This window comes from Cornus florida, unplaced genomic scaffold (genome assembly GCF_030987335.1).
Source record: "Cornus florida cultivar Cherokee Brave unplaced genomic scaffold, ASM3098733v1 CherokeeBrave_3.0.0_Hap2_Chr08, whole genome shotgun sequence".
In the NCBI taxonomy this organism is placed as follows: Eukaryota; Viridiplantae; Streptophyta; class Magnoliopsida; order Cornales; family Cornaceae; genus Cornus; species Cornus florida.
The window spans coordinates 41390440-41405144 of record NW_026775578.1 but is presented as its reverse complement, the minus strand read 5'-3'; the positions used below and the strand labels follow the sequence as shown (position 1 = coordinate 41405144).

General features: G+C 35.1%; 1 protein-coding gene across 1 annotated transcript; it reads left to right on the top strand.

Moving 5' to 3' along the window:
- The first annotated feature begins 2414 nt into the window (after positions 1-2414).
- LOC132270120 (protein NRT1/ PTR FAMILY 7.1-like) lies at positions 2415-5875 on the top strand. Its single transcript, XM_059771325.1, has 5 exons — positions 2415-2462; positions 3169-3319; positions 3438-3682; positions 3776-4335; positions 4488-5875. The coding sequence occupies exons 1-5, from the start codon at positions 2415-2417 to the stop codon at positions 5344-5346; spliced, it is 1863 nt and encodes a 620-aa protein (XP_059627308.1). The 3' UTR covers positions 5347-5875.
- The last annotated feature ends 8830 nt before the right edge of the window (positions 5876-14705 follow it).

The window sequence follows — 14705 nt, the reverse complement described above, 5'->3', positions numbered from 1 at the left end:
TATATATGTGTATGTGTACAAAAATTTATATTAATGATTGTTGATTAATTTGTTTTTACTTTTCTGTTAGCAATAAAATTCAGCAATTTTGTTTGTGTTGTATTTGTATGTACAAAGTATGCAATGGCTTTATATACAGAAAAAGGTCGTAGAAAAAGTTCAAACATGTAGCATGCCTTTTTATATATAATTATTTTATATATAATTATATAATATAATATATAAATTATATGATTTCCATTATTAGAAAAAAGAGCTCATGATCATGCCTTTATCATACCCTTGTGGTCAAACTGATACAAGAAATTACCCAAATTTTGTTGAATAATATTAATTACATATATTTTTTTTTATTAACAATTCTTTTACTAGACTTACTTTTTTTTTTTTTTGGGTAAGTGGTTCATTTACTAGACTTCCCAAAAAAGAAAAGCAATTTTCTTAGCAGAAGTGATTCCTGTCCATTGGAAAGAAAAAAGAAAAGGAAAAGATGAATTTCAGTAGGATTAAGAAATATATTTTTAGCAAAACTTGTAGCATGTGATAATCAATATTTTGCTATATAATTGTTATTGATTTTCATATATACTGAAAACTTTGTTTTTGCCTTCTTACTCTATACATACATTATATATATATGTTCATGTTTGTTAATAAAATGGTTAGTGATTTACCTTGCATTAATAAAAGTTTAGCTGTCTATTGATTCTTTGAATCAAATTAAAGATCACATATAGGTTATATAGCTAGCTTGTTTCTATATTTGATGTATGGTTAATTTCATTCATCCCTAATCTTTTTAGAGTCTGATATATAAATGCTTCTATACAAGGATATATATATATATATATATATATATATATATATGAAGAGTAAAAAGAGAAATTAAGACATATACTGAATCGCTTATACGAATTAATATTGATGTTAGTCATTACCATCATGCCATTTATACAATTGATTGACAAGAAATGACAAGGGTTTGGTGCATAAATGATAGATTTGAATAAAAACAATTAAAAGTATAGTAAGCATTGGCATATAATATATGTCTCTGTGTATTTGCATTATGCTAAAAGATCATTCCTAATCATTAAGATTCTGATACATAAATGCTTCTATACAAGATATATATATATATATATATATATATATATATATATATATATATGAAGTAAAAAAAGAGAAATTAAGACATTGAATTGCTTATACTAATTAATATTGATGTTAGTCATCACCATCATGCCATTTTTTTTTTCTCAGTTAGTACTCACACACATATGCCTCCACTGAGGCTCGAACCCTTGACATCTCTTTGAGAAGTACGGACTTGGTAATGCCATTTGTAAAGTATAGTAAGCATTGGCGCGCATATAATATATGCCTCTATGTATTTGGATTATATGTTTAACCTGTGTTTTTAGTTTCTTGCTGAGTCTCTTGCTTAACTATTGCTTTCCTAGTTCACTAGTTCACAGTTCATTCCCAATTGTCTAAGCCTTTGCCTTATGCTAAAGATCATACCATGCATATGAAGCAAAAAACAGTTCTGAGTGTGTCCCATAAAATGTTGCTATTTTGGATTGTTCTAGGAAAAACTACTTGCCTATGCTCATTATGGTTCGTGACGTATATATAAGAAGCAATTCAGGAAAAATCAAATCTGAAAGTGAAATTAGGAAGAGTTTATCAGTATACATATATCAAACATGGAAAGGAAAATGGTGTAGAATGAGAGGATATCACTTTCACCGGGAAATAAGTCCCACTTGCAGAGATATTCAATGGAATTCGTGACTGGGTTCGTGGCCCAGACTCTTCTAACCAGACCTCTACTTCCATTTCCTCCACCAATATTTTCATCATTTCCCCTAAAAAAATATTTGTTTCCACAACAAAGCTAATTCTGAAAGTGACCCCCCTCCCCTCTCTTTCTAGCTTTCTCTCTCCTCTACCTCTCTCTCTCTCTCTCTATGCTGTCCTATATATTCACCTATCTATTGCACCATTCTTCTCATCCTCTCATTGCCAACTTTCTTTCCATACCTCTCCTATAGCTTCTTTTGTTCAGTCAATTGCCTGAAAGTTCTCTCCTTGTAAGCATTACTTCATTTCTCTACTCATTTTGATAGAATACCTTTTTTTCCATTATTAAAAGAACTATTATCTCACTTGTATGTGTGTCTATGTGTGTGATGTTGTGTGTGTCTTGCATTAAATTTATTAACCCTTTTCTTATTATTTTTTTGCTTTATGCCATCACTTACAAAATCATAGTTTTCTTCCTCTAGGTTTATTGTTTTTTGTACTATAGTTGAAGGGTTTTCATCTTTTTTGGTGAAAAATTTAGTATGATATATCACTAACAACATTTTTTTCCCGGTTCGACTGATAATTTGCAGAGGAAGCCTCGAATGGCTGCAATGGACTCGCTTACTGTCACCAAAGAGACTGCGCTAAAGGTTGGCAACAAATAATCATTTTTTTTTCCCTTTTCATGAAAATAGAAGAAGTTTTGTGGTGAAAATGATGTACTAGTCTCCTATCAGTGGGGTCAAAATATGATATCAGTTTGTTGCAGCTGAGGGGCCACAATGTTCCTGCTGATTCCTAGGGATATTTTCAGCATAATAGGTTCATTTGCTCTGCTTTTCTCTGTTCATGAGCACAACTATCATATTTATGCTTCACTTTTTTTGTCCAAATGATATGCTTATGTTATAATATATTCTTACTTTAAAAGTAAGCTTTAGGAGTCTTGTTAACTTTATCCTATGGGTTCACTCCAAACAAAATACAAAGATTTATTTTAGTTTTTATTAAATCATAGTCTAAAGAAGCCATTGTTTGGTTCGATGGTAAAAAGTTTGAGATCACGAGTTCAAGTCTTCGTGAGTGAGTACCCTGCTTAGGCATGATTATCACTGGATAATGACCTGTAGTCAATTACTGTTACGATAGTGTTATCTTCATTTGACTTCAAATTAGACCTTCAGAACCATCTGTTACTTTCTTTTGACGTTCATATGACCATGCTTTTGAAACTGACCATATATGCTTTAGCTACAAAGGATTTAAATATATGACTCTATATGATTTAGTTTCATATGCATTGAAATTTTTACTGTTTAAAGTTTTTACAACTAATGAATTTTATTCTTCAAGCAGGCCAGAGAAGAAAATAATAGCCTCGGAAAATCAGAAGCTACTAATACAAATTTCAATAAGAATGAGAAGAACATAATTAGCTTTCTCAAACTTGGAGGTTGCATTAAGAGCAATGGCTTAGGAGGCTGGAATTCAGCAGCTCTCTTGCTGGGTACTTATCGAATCACTCATAATCAACTTTTATTCAAGAAACAAGCTAGATTTTTTTTTTTTTTCCAAACAATCCATTAATTATGTTGGTTCTAATTCATGTGTAAAGTGATGGGAAGTTTCTTATTTTCTTCTCTTTGGTGCAGCAAATCAAGGCCTTGCAACACTAGCTTTCTTCGGTGTTGGTGTGAATTTGGTATTGTTCTTGAACAGAGTTATTGGTCAAGACAATGCCACTGCAGCCAACAATGTCAGCAAATGGACCGGAACTGTTTATTTGTGTTCGTTAATAGGAGCATTCCTCAGCGACTCATACTGGGGCCGTTACCTGACCTGCGCTGTATTTCAACTTGTTTTCGTGCTGGTAATATAAGTTCAATAACATATAGTCACCTTCTTTAACCATTTTCATGTCGTATCTAAAAAATTCTAAGCAAATTATTTTACTTTTGACCAGGGTTTGGTGCTTTTATCACTATCATCTTGGCTATTCTTGATCAAACCTGCTGATTGTGGCGATGGAGAACTAAGTTGCACGCCTTCTTCTTCAATTGGAATAGGCATATTTTACTTAGCCATGTACTTGGTGGCCTTTGGATATGGAGGGCACCAACCCACTATAGCCACCTTTGGAGCAGACCAATTTGATGAGAACAATCCTAAAGAAAGGAATTTGAAAGGGGCTTTCTTCTGCTATTTCTACTTCGCACTCAATGTTGGCTCCTTATTTTCAAATACCATTTTGGTCTATTATGAGGATACGGGAAAATGGACTTTGGGGTTTTGGGTGTCCACTCTTTCTGCTATTCTAGCCCTATTGTTATTCTTGTTAGGGTCACCTGCTTACCGGTATATCAAACCTTGTGGCAACCCTTTGCCCCGTGTTGCTCAAGTATTCGTCGCTGCATTTAAAAAATGGAAGGAAGATCTAGGCGAGGATGATGACTTGTATGAGGTAGAAGGATCGGAGTCTGCAATTAAAGGGAGTAGGAAGATACTCCACACCAATGAGTTCGAGTAAGTATGCACAATCTTTTATTACCACAATTTTATGTTAATGTAAAAACAAGCATGAACACAAGCCAATATCTATATTTATTTAGGACAATTTTGTGTATGTAAAAGCTGAATTAATTATTTCGATTTCTATGTTGTTTGGACATGGTCAGGTGTTTGGACAAGGCTGCAATAGTGACAGAGGAGGATAGATATGGCCCTCTAAATCCATGGAGGCTTTGCACTGTCACTCAAGTTGAAGAAGCCAAGTGTATTATAAGAATGCTACCTATTTGGCTATGCACCATCATATACTCTGTTGTGTTCACTCAGATGGCTTCACTCTTTGTTGAGCAAGGTGCAGCCATGGACTGCAACGTCGGAAATTTCCACCTTCCAGCCGCTAGCATGTCTGCTTTCGACATCTGCAGTGTCCTCATATGCACGGGGATTTATCGCCAAATCCTGGTGCCAGTAGCTGGAAGATTAAGTGGAAACCCTAAGGGCTTAACCGAGCTCCAACGGATGGGCATAGGGCTTATAATTGGAATGCTAGCAATGATTGCAGCCGGTGTCACAGAGCTGGAGAGGCTGAAAAGGGTGATCCCAAACAAGTATTCGAGCTCTTTAAGCGTATTTTGGCAGATTCCACAGTATGTTCTTGTAGGGGCTTCAGAGGTTTTCATGTATGTGGGACAGTTGGAGTTCTTCAATGGGCAAGCCCCGGATGGGATAAAGAGTTTCGGAAGCTCTCTGTGCATGGCATCGATTTCTCTTGGCAATTATGTGAGTAGCATGCTGGTTAACATGGTGATGAAGATCACAGCTAGAGGAAGCAGCCCAGGTTGGATCCCTCAAAACCTAAATAGTGGCCATATGGACAGGTTTTACTTCCTTATAGCAGTCCTAACAGCTGTTGATTTTGTGGCCTATGTGTTTTGCGCCAAGTGGTATAAGTGCATGAGCCTTGAGGAAGGAGAATATCAGAAACGAGGTCAAGCAGCAGAAGAAGAAGTGTTGAGCAGAGTCTAAGATTTTAGAATTTCCTTTTGGAAATGAATTTAATCTCATGGTGACTATTTTTATGTGAGAAGGGGATGATATCGTCATGACATCATCAAATATGACGAGCTCATGAAGATGTCATCTCCTACTCACGTGAATTTAATCGAATGTGTCCGACTGTCTTCAAAATCGAGAACCATTCAAGATATGGAAAGGTCGGATGCTAAAATTGGGAAGTTATCTTGTATTTAGGCTCTGGTAGGAAGGCTTTCAATTTCATTTCAGTGTTGTAGTTTTAGGATTTACTCAAGGAAGCAAGACCCTTTGTGAAGTTGGCTCATGGGGGATGATTGCTTCTTTTCTTGGCTTGTTAGGGTTTACATGCTTTTGTTTACATGTTAGGATTTGGTTGAGATTGTTTTGGGAGAATTTCTCCCAGGACTTTAGCTTTTCTTTCTCCAACTAATAGTTGAATTGTATTTGAGATCCTTTTTTTTTTAGCTATTTCAATAATATTTCTAATGCAAACGGGCCCTAAGTGTAAAAATGTAATAGTACGGTGGATACACGAAGTTTGACTAATGCTTTTGTTTCGTATTTTTTGCTTTTGCTAGTGTACTATAGCGAAACAAAAACACGAAACATGTTTGATAATGTTTGCCGTCATTGGAATAGTACCGAAACGCTTCTAAAATTGAGGCTAAATTCGAAAATGTCAAAATGATACTTTTGTTTACTTTCGCAGTTAAAATAATAATAAAAAAAAAAAAATCTATAATAACCTTTTTAACTGACCATTCAAATTTTTAAACTAGTAACAATTTTTACCAAACAGAATCGAGAACCATTCAAGATATGAAAATGTTGGATGCTAAAATTGAGAAGTTATCTTGTATTTAGGTTCTTGTAGGAAGGCTTTCAATTTCATTTCAGAGTTGTAGTTTTAGGATTTACTCAAGGAAGCAAGACCCTTTGTGAAGTCGGCTCACGGGGGATGATTGCTTCTTTTCTTGGCTTGCTAGGGTTTACATGCTTTCTCAAACTTGGAGGTTGAAACCGCGTCGCATGCGAAGGAGGAGGGTCTTGGTTGTGATTTGAGGAGATTGGAGGGGCGGAAATGGAATTGTCTGAGGGGTTTGGAGGTGGGGAGGAGGAGGGGGCGGAGGTATAGGGCGGTGAGGCTAGTGAGAGAGTAAGGTTGACAAGTAGGAAAGCAGCAAGGCATTGGGGATGACTTTTTCTATCTATATATCTATGTGTATGTATATATGAATATTACAACCACACCACACCTGTGTGAGCTGCGAGGCTGTGACTGTAATAGTCTTATAAGCTATAAAAGGCCTACATTTTTGGTCAAATATATACGTGCCTAATTTATAATCTTGATTGGTAATTGTCATCTAAGTTTCATTTTCACATGATATCAAATCAAAATCCAACGATTTTTCTCTCTGTTTTTTTTTTTTTAATTGAATTTCACCATAATCAATCACAAATTTTATTAATATAAGAACAATACTTATCTGATAAATTATTAGATTATTTGATATTTGGTAATTTAACAATAATTAATGTTGAGATTTCTTTTTAATTTTTAAATATATTTTTATGAGATTATTTTTTAAATTAAAATATTTAAATTGAATTGGTTCGCCAAGTATTAATAGTTCATCACCATCTAATAATTTCTTATACGCTAAGTGTTAATAGTTCATCACTATCTAATAATTTCTCATACTAGGTATTTGGGGCTAATCGTTGATGTTGTCCATTTTTATACTGACCCATCACCTTTAGTTATTAATTAAAAAAGTTGAAAAAAAAATGAAATGATAATCGGGTCAATTTGAGTTCATTTTTTTTATTTATTACTTTTCTAATTTTGAAAGATGTGTGTATCTGTGATTGGATCAGATCAACACAAACAATGAGTAAGAAGTACTTACTTACTTACAAGGGAATAAATAATAAAATTTTATTTATTTATAAAATTATTTTTGAGAGTGATAAAATTAATCAATCACAATAACAATGTAAACTTATTATTAGATAGACCTATCATTATATGTTTTTCAAGACTACTTTTTGAATTTATGTTGCTATTTCACTTAAAACGAAAATATTAAAAATTTTGAAACTTTTATGATGACGTCATTTCCTGCTCACATAAATATAGACTATTTTTAAAATTTATGTTGCTATTTCACTTAAAATGAAACTAATAAAGATTTTGAAACTTTTATGATCGCTTCAGGCTCAAATATTTTTTATTTATTTTTTAACTTGGCAAGAAAATAGCCACACGACATCTATAGAGGCACGAACAAGATACCATTGTAATTATTGTCGAAACAAACACATTCAACATTAAAAGACACAAAACATCCAAAACTGACACCCATAAATGTCAAGATAACATCATTGACAATAACCTACATCAAAAAGGTGTCAGTGAAAATAAGAGTGCTAGCGCCCACAAGCAAAGCTAACTGAGTAGCAAAGGGTTGAGAGGACTCTAAATGATATGCACTCCATTTAAATTTATTTTTCTTTACATAATAAATTTAAAGGCTAATTATAGAATAAAAAATTTTAAAAAATAAAGAATATAGTTGTGATGGTCCACATAAATTTAGACGTTAGATTGAGAATCTTCATTATTTATGTTCTCTTATGATTACTTGCCATCAGATGACCACTTGTCTAGCACACTTTAGCCATAAAACTAACTGATTTTTTCCGCTAAAAATGAAATTGGTTGGTTTAACAAAAAGAAAGTCTAATAACAGAAACCTCATAAGCTTTATGGCGAAATCTAAGTCCTACACAATGAAAGTGGGAGCGAGTCGCACACGTGCAGAGTATGAGAGCTATACAAAAACGACATTAGTAAAAAAAATTATTTGATTGTATATAAGTTAACAATAACAATAATAAAAATGTCTTGAAAGTTTAGTGGGTTAGTATTTTCGGTGAATTTTAGAGTATCAAGTTTTGACTCTATACATTTATTCATATAACTTCTAACCCTTCTTACTTTGTAAACAATAACAATAATAATTTTATCAAATTAAGTTTTTGAGTTTTGGATTAGTTTCTTGATAAGCTTCTAATAGCTTCCAATTTGAATAGTTCCTCCTCCAAATTTGGAACTTATGAATGAAACCTTGTAATGTCTACACTAATTTTGCATAAATTATGACATGCCTTATTAATTAAAATTCTCGATGCTTTCTATAAATTCCTATTGAACAATTAATCTAAATTTGATTTTTTCTATAACAATAATAATAAATAAAAATTTAATGTCTGTTTGCTTTGTAACTCTAGACACAGTTATAAGTAATTCATAAAACAGAAAACTGTTTTAAAAGAACTATAGAAATCAGTTCTCTAAAGCAAGCATTTTTATAATTGAATTGTTAAAAATATATATATATTCAGAAAACTGAAACAAAACGATAGTTTTTGTACACTATTTTAATTTTAAGTTTCTGTTCTAAAATTACAAACCAAACATGCACTTAAATTTTGTTCCAAGTGGAAGAAAGCCCAAACATTAAGGTGGGTTGTTTAGGTCCATGTCAAATTGGGCCATTGCACTGAGTTCATGAGATGAGCCAGGCCCTCGGTCTATTTGGGGCATATGCCCAAGTCCTAACCTCATGCCAGTTTGCCCTTTTAGAGGGCCTTTGTAAGTCTTGCACGAGGTTTTCATATTTAACAAGGGCCTTAATCTATATTGATTGCTCTGGGCTTCGGCCTTGTTCTTACGTTATATATACAGTTTTCGTTCTTATTTCTTAATGCAATTGTACAGTTTTCCTTCTTAATACACATTATCATGGAAAGACAAAAAAACAAAAATTAATTTGGCTCGATATAGGACAACCACAAAATATCAAGATACGCAGTTTAGATAGGACGTGCATCGTTTAAGTCTAGGTCTCATTTTCGGTGAGTCTCGAACCAGAGACTCAAACGGAAGCATCCCTAAATGACTTACTAGTTGAGTTAGCCCGGGTTGCATTAATATCTAATGGATGGATATCTAGCTTATTTTAAGTTTTGATAAATGAAGCCTTGTTCAATTCAAAATTTAAGTATAATTTATTTTTATCATATTATTTGGCAAAGGAGTGGATAGGAGGAGAGACTCTAATACGGACATACCCGCTCGAGGAGTTGGATCCTCTACTAACTAGGTATAACGGGTGGACTACTCATTTACCCAAAAGTTTAAGTTATTAAGTAATACTACATACCCACCCATTTATACCCATTTCACTTTCCATCCGGATCCGGTGTAGGATAAGTACTCCTTGTAACATTTTCTCCCATCCGAACTCGCAACTCTCTCGTTACGGTTGGGCCACCATGCCTACCCGGGTGGGCTCACCGGATGCCTCTGGGCCGGGCGATTGGCATAACACTAGATAAAAAATTGGGTGTAATTTTGATACCAACTGTAACGGATGGGCGCTTAATAATTTATCAAAAAACTGGGTAGTGTTGTATACTCACCCATTTATACCTTTTTCACTTTCCATCCGAATTCGACGTGGGACATATATCCCTTGTAATATTAGGCCACTCGACAATGCCCAAGTGTTAAATTGAATAAACAAACCCTAGTTTAAGTGAATGGGGATTGAGGGAGTATGGGCCATGTAGGTAAAGTGGGCAGAAGAGTTGTGTAGTTAGGTCAGTGTCTCCATGAGAAAGGACCTTGAGGGAAGCAATTAACGGCGGGTAGTGGCCTCTGTCTACCTCTGGAAGAGCCCTTAAATGTGCATGTGTAGTAGCTTTGAGTGAGGTTGAGTACAGTGTAACGCACCTTTCAGTCCTTGTTGGGCCCTTGATGTAACAGCATATATGAATCAAGAATGAATGAATGAATGAATATCCCTAAAAAATGCTTCCACATTTTTTATTGTTTGAGCACATGGCTGACTATTTGCAAGTCCACCCAACATTATTTATGGGGTCACGACATTCATGCTGTCATTTGTCGGTTCATATGCTTGGCGCCAATCAAATTTTTAAAAAATAAAGAAAAATATAATATAAAGTTAAAAGAAGAAAAAGAAAAAGAAATTGTTAAATTTGGCTAAAAATGTCTTCTTGATATATTCTGAAATTGCAAAAAAAAAAAAAAAAAAAAAAAAATGAAAAAAAAAAATGAATTTCAAGAAATGAATATAAGAATATTTGTGTAAGTGAGTGAGAAGTATGACTTGTGATTTTATCTGGATTCAAAAAGATTATTTCTTGATTTGATAATTTTATAATAAAATTAGAAATTTGAAGAAAGGTATTAAAATCAAGGGGCGTAAGAATTATCAAAAGTAAAACGAAATATGTAACATGTAAATTTGATAAGGTAAAAAACGATCCACGTTATAAATATTACATTTCAAGATTAAATTTTTTTCTGTTATATATTATCTATATTGCAAAAAGATGAGGAGATAGTTGGATTAGAGTCGGGGTGATATAGCTGTAGGATTAGAGTCAGGTGGACACATTGGGGTTGGGCTAATAATATCTTTTGTGACAGACGGATACCAAATAAATTAAAATGAACTGCTATAGAATGGTTATTATGGAGCGGAGTTTTTGGGCATTGAAAAAGAGACAACTTCAACAGGTTTGTGTAACGAAAATGAGGATGTTACATTGGTAATAGGAATCACTAAAAAGAAATGTGATTAATAATGAGCTTGTAAGGGATATATGTATAATCCCGATAAATACGTAGTCTCAATTATACACCTATTAAAGAAGGAATAATTATTTTTTTAGAAGGTAAAACCAAAGCTTACGTTTCATTCCTCACAAGTCTTTTTATCATTGTTATATATATATTAGCATTATATATTGACAAGCATTCATGAAATTTTGATGGTCATCCTGTTGATAGATCCACCATAAAAGTATATTTTTCGCAAATTTCTTCTATTCATGAAAATTACATGGTCACGGCGATCGTGTGGATCCACCAGCAAAGACTATTTTTAGGTAAGATTTGTCCCATCAGTGTAGTAGTCACCACCACATCAAAACCAACATTCATCATCATATCATATGCTTCTCATCATCAATTTCATGCTTATCAAATATACCAGTACACAATCTACGACTTATGTCTACTAAAAAAATATGGGACTCCCAATATATAAAAATATATATAAAAGCCCCGTCAATTGCTATTAATAATGAAGCAATGTACAAGTTTTGTTTTGTTTTTTGTTTTTTGTTTTTTGTTTTTTTCCCAAGTACATTTATTTTTTAAAAAATTTGTTTATTCGTGATTTGAACATTTTGCTACCAAGTTTTCCTTAATGTGCATTAATATGTCTTCCTTAAGAGTGAAACTTTATTATTATTTTTTTTCGGAAGGTAGAGTGAAACTTTATTGCGTGTAGGGCAAGCATGACCTATGTTTGATTATGCCACTTTAATTGTTTAATTTATAAAGGTCACATGAATGCGACATTTTGTCGTCACCATGCAATTTTAAAAATTATATTGTAGAAAATATATGGAAAAAAAAAAACACGTGGAGTGCACACGAAAAGCTAAAGAGATAAGAACTGCAATTTTTTTTTTTTTGGGTGTTGGAAATACAATAAGTCTGATTTAAATATAAGGACAATTTTATATGAATAATGCATAAATAGATAAACATATTACTCGCTACATTGTGAATTTGGAATATTTTAAGAATAAATTATTATTAGCTGGTTCTGAATTGATTTATAATTTAATATTCTTCAATTTTTTTTACTCGACACATAAATTTTTTCAATTTAAAAAAAGACTTTCGAATTCTTGAATTTAATTACATATATTTAATTTCTCATGTTTTCCCTAATTATTCTAGCATTCTATTAACTTCTTATTATTTTGTCTTCTTATACAATGTTGGAACATGTTTCAAATATATATCTATATATATACACACACAAAAGTGTGTGTCTATATATATATATATATCTTTTTATAAAATCTCTTAAAATTTAAACAAATAATCAAGTTGCATAATTGGTAGAAGGAAAGTGGAGTTCCATTTGGTCTCATCTCAATTTTTTTTTTTTTTTTTTGAACTAATGGATCTCATGTGTCAAATATAAGGGGCAAAAAAAAAAAAAAAAACGGTGGAGTTTACAATAAAAACTCGTGGGCCTGTATGATTAATCCACTCACATTTCAAATATTTATCTATATACATACACGTGTGTGTGTGTATGTTTCTTTTTATAAAATCTCTTAAAATTCAAACAAACAATCAAGTTGCATAATTGGTAGAAGGAAAGTGGAGTTCCATTTGGTCTCATCTCAAATTTTTTTTTTTTTTTTGAACTAATGGATCTCATGCGTCAAATATAAGGGTCAAAAAAAAAAAACCTTGTGGGCGTGTATGATTAATCCACTCACATTTTCAAAGATATATCTATATATATATGAAGATGCAAGAAATTCCTTCTCCTCTTTCTCTCTCTAGAATTCTTACACCTCAACCCAAAAAGATCCCCCTTCATTTCATTCCATCTCCTATTTATAGATATTTACAAGATATTTACAAGATATTTACTAATTGCTGGATCTGGGCCTATTCCTTCGTAAGCCTTGGTCACCTTTGATGGGCTTACTCTCGTTCGGCCCATATGGCAGTGTCCTTCTATGGGCTGGCCCAGCTGTACGGATTGAATGCTATGTTTGCGAGTCGGATCTGGCCCATGTCATCCGGGGCCTCCTCAACTGCCCCCATAATTGCCCCTTATTTAATAAGGGGTAATTATTGATGGCGTCTCATCATGATGTTGACGGCTCGAGATAACCACGTGGGGGAGTGGACGGTCAGATCCAGCATCAATGTTCCGGGGCTCGAGGGATTTCTCGCCTTCCCGACGCTTCGGCCTTCGGGCCCCCTCACCTTTATAATGCTCTAGAATTCCACTTCACTTCCCTTTACCGTCTCCATCATCAGCCAAGTCTCTCTCTTTTCTAGAACAGTGCTAAGCTTTCCTTGGTGAAATTCTTCAAGAGTCATTCTTCCAGCGATCTTGCAGTCCTCCGAGGTTAGTTTCGTTCTTTTTACTTTCGGCAGGCTTCCATTTACCCTCTTGTAGATTCTTCTATCACTTCCACCATGGTTGTAGATCTGGATGTTCTTCGTATGAGACTTAGACTTCCTGACAACATCGAAGTTAGGGTTTGCCCCCAAGACGTTAATATTACGACCGGCGCCGGCCTCCTGCCTGGCGAAGTCTTATTCACGAACCTTCAATTGAATGTTGTTAGGTTCCCTCTGCACCCTTTCTTTAGTTATGTCTTCAATAGATTGGGGATATCCCCTCTGCAGGTCAACCCCAACTTCTTTAGAATCATATCTGTTATGCTCTTGTTGATGCGTGACAGAAATCTGGACCTCGACCTCATAGACCTCCTTCTGTGCTATAAGGTGAGTAAGATCCGTACCAACGAGCCCTTCTACCACCTCTACCCGTTCGAGAAGATGTCCATATGTACTGACACAATAAAATCTGAAAAGGGTTGGAGGGATAGCATAGTGGGCATTAGTGGGGCTTGGTCTTCGCCGGCTGCAGAGGGTTACCCAATCCCGAGCGCCTTTGGTGTCTGCTCTGTCTCCTCCTATAAAAAATTCAAATCCCATAAACATGACTGCCCCTGTGAAACATGCGTTCCTCGTTTTTGCACTTACTTATGCCGCTCCTTGGGAATACCTTGTGATGACTTGAGCTATAGTGTTTGCAGGGATAGGAGTAACTACTTGAAGAGATACGTTCTGAACGATATTCCTTCCTGCTCAGATCTCCTCACTTCAGACAACCTCTTAGCGCTCTCATCACTCGGCTACAACATGAGCAGACTTCAGATTCCCTCTTTTGGCAGGAGGAAAAATACTCCCCCAGCCACTCCTGCTGCTGGGGCGACCTCCTCTCCAGCGTCAGCTTCTTCTTCAGCCACCATATCTGACACTGTCCCGAGCGCAGTGGCTACTAACCCTGTTGCCAGCGCCCCTGCTGCCAACCAGAACGCGCCCTCCCCAGCTACCATAGCTCCTGCTGCTGCGGGGGGCGGTCGGGACAAAGAACGAGGCAAAAGGCCTCATCCTGACAATGAAATCGATCCTGAGGAGGAGCCTCTCATTAGAAGGACCCGGGTCTCTGGGCCGGGTACTCTCTTGCACCGAGCGATCAGAGCTCCTTCTCCCTCTGGGCCTCCTGCAGCTGGTGGCTCTGCTTCTGCTTCAGGCCCCCCTTCTATCCCCAGCTTACCGCCGTGGGCCCCTCGGTACACCCGAACGGATGGGACGTTCGTGAAACCGAACGAGACCATGCTGAAGGATGGCCAGA

Coding starts and splice junctions, on each gene's coding strand:
- LOC132270120 (XM_059771325.1), top strand. CDS start 2,415: ATGGCTGCAATGGACTCGCTTACTGTCACCAAAGAGACTGCGCTAAAG. Junction 3,320..3,437: donor TTCAGCAGCTCTCTTGCTGG/GTACTTATCGAA, acceptor AGTGATGGGAAG/TTTCTTATTTTCTTCTCTTT. Junction 3,683..3,775: donor TTCAACTTGTTTTCGTGCTG/GTAATATAAGTT, acceptor ACTTTTGACCAG/GGTTTGGTGCTTTTATCACT.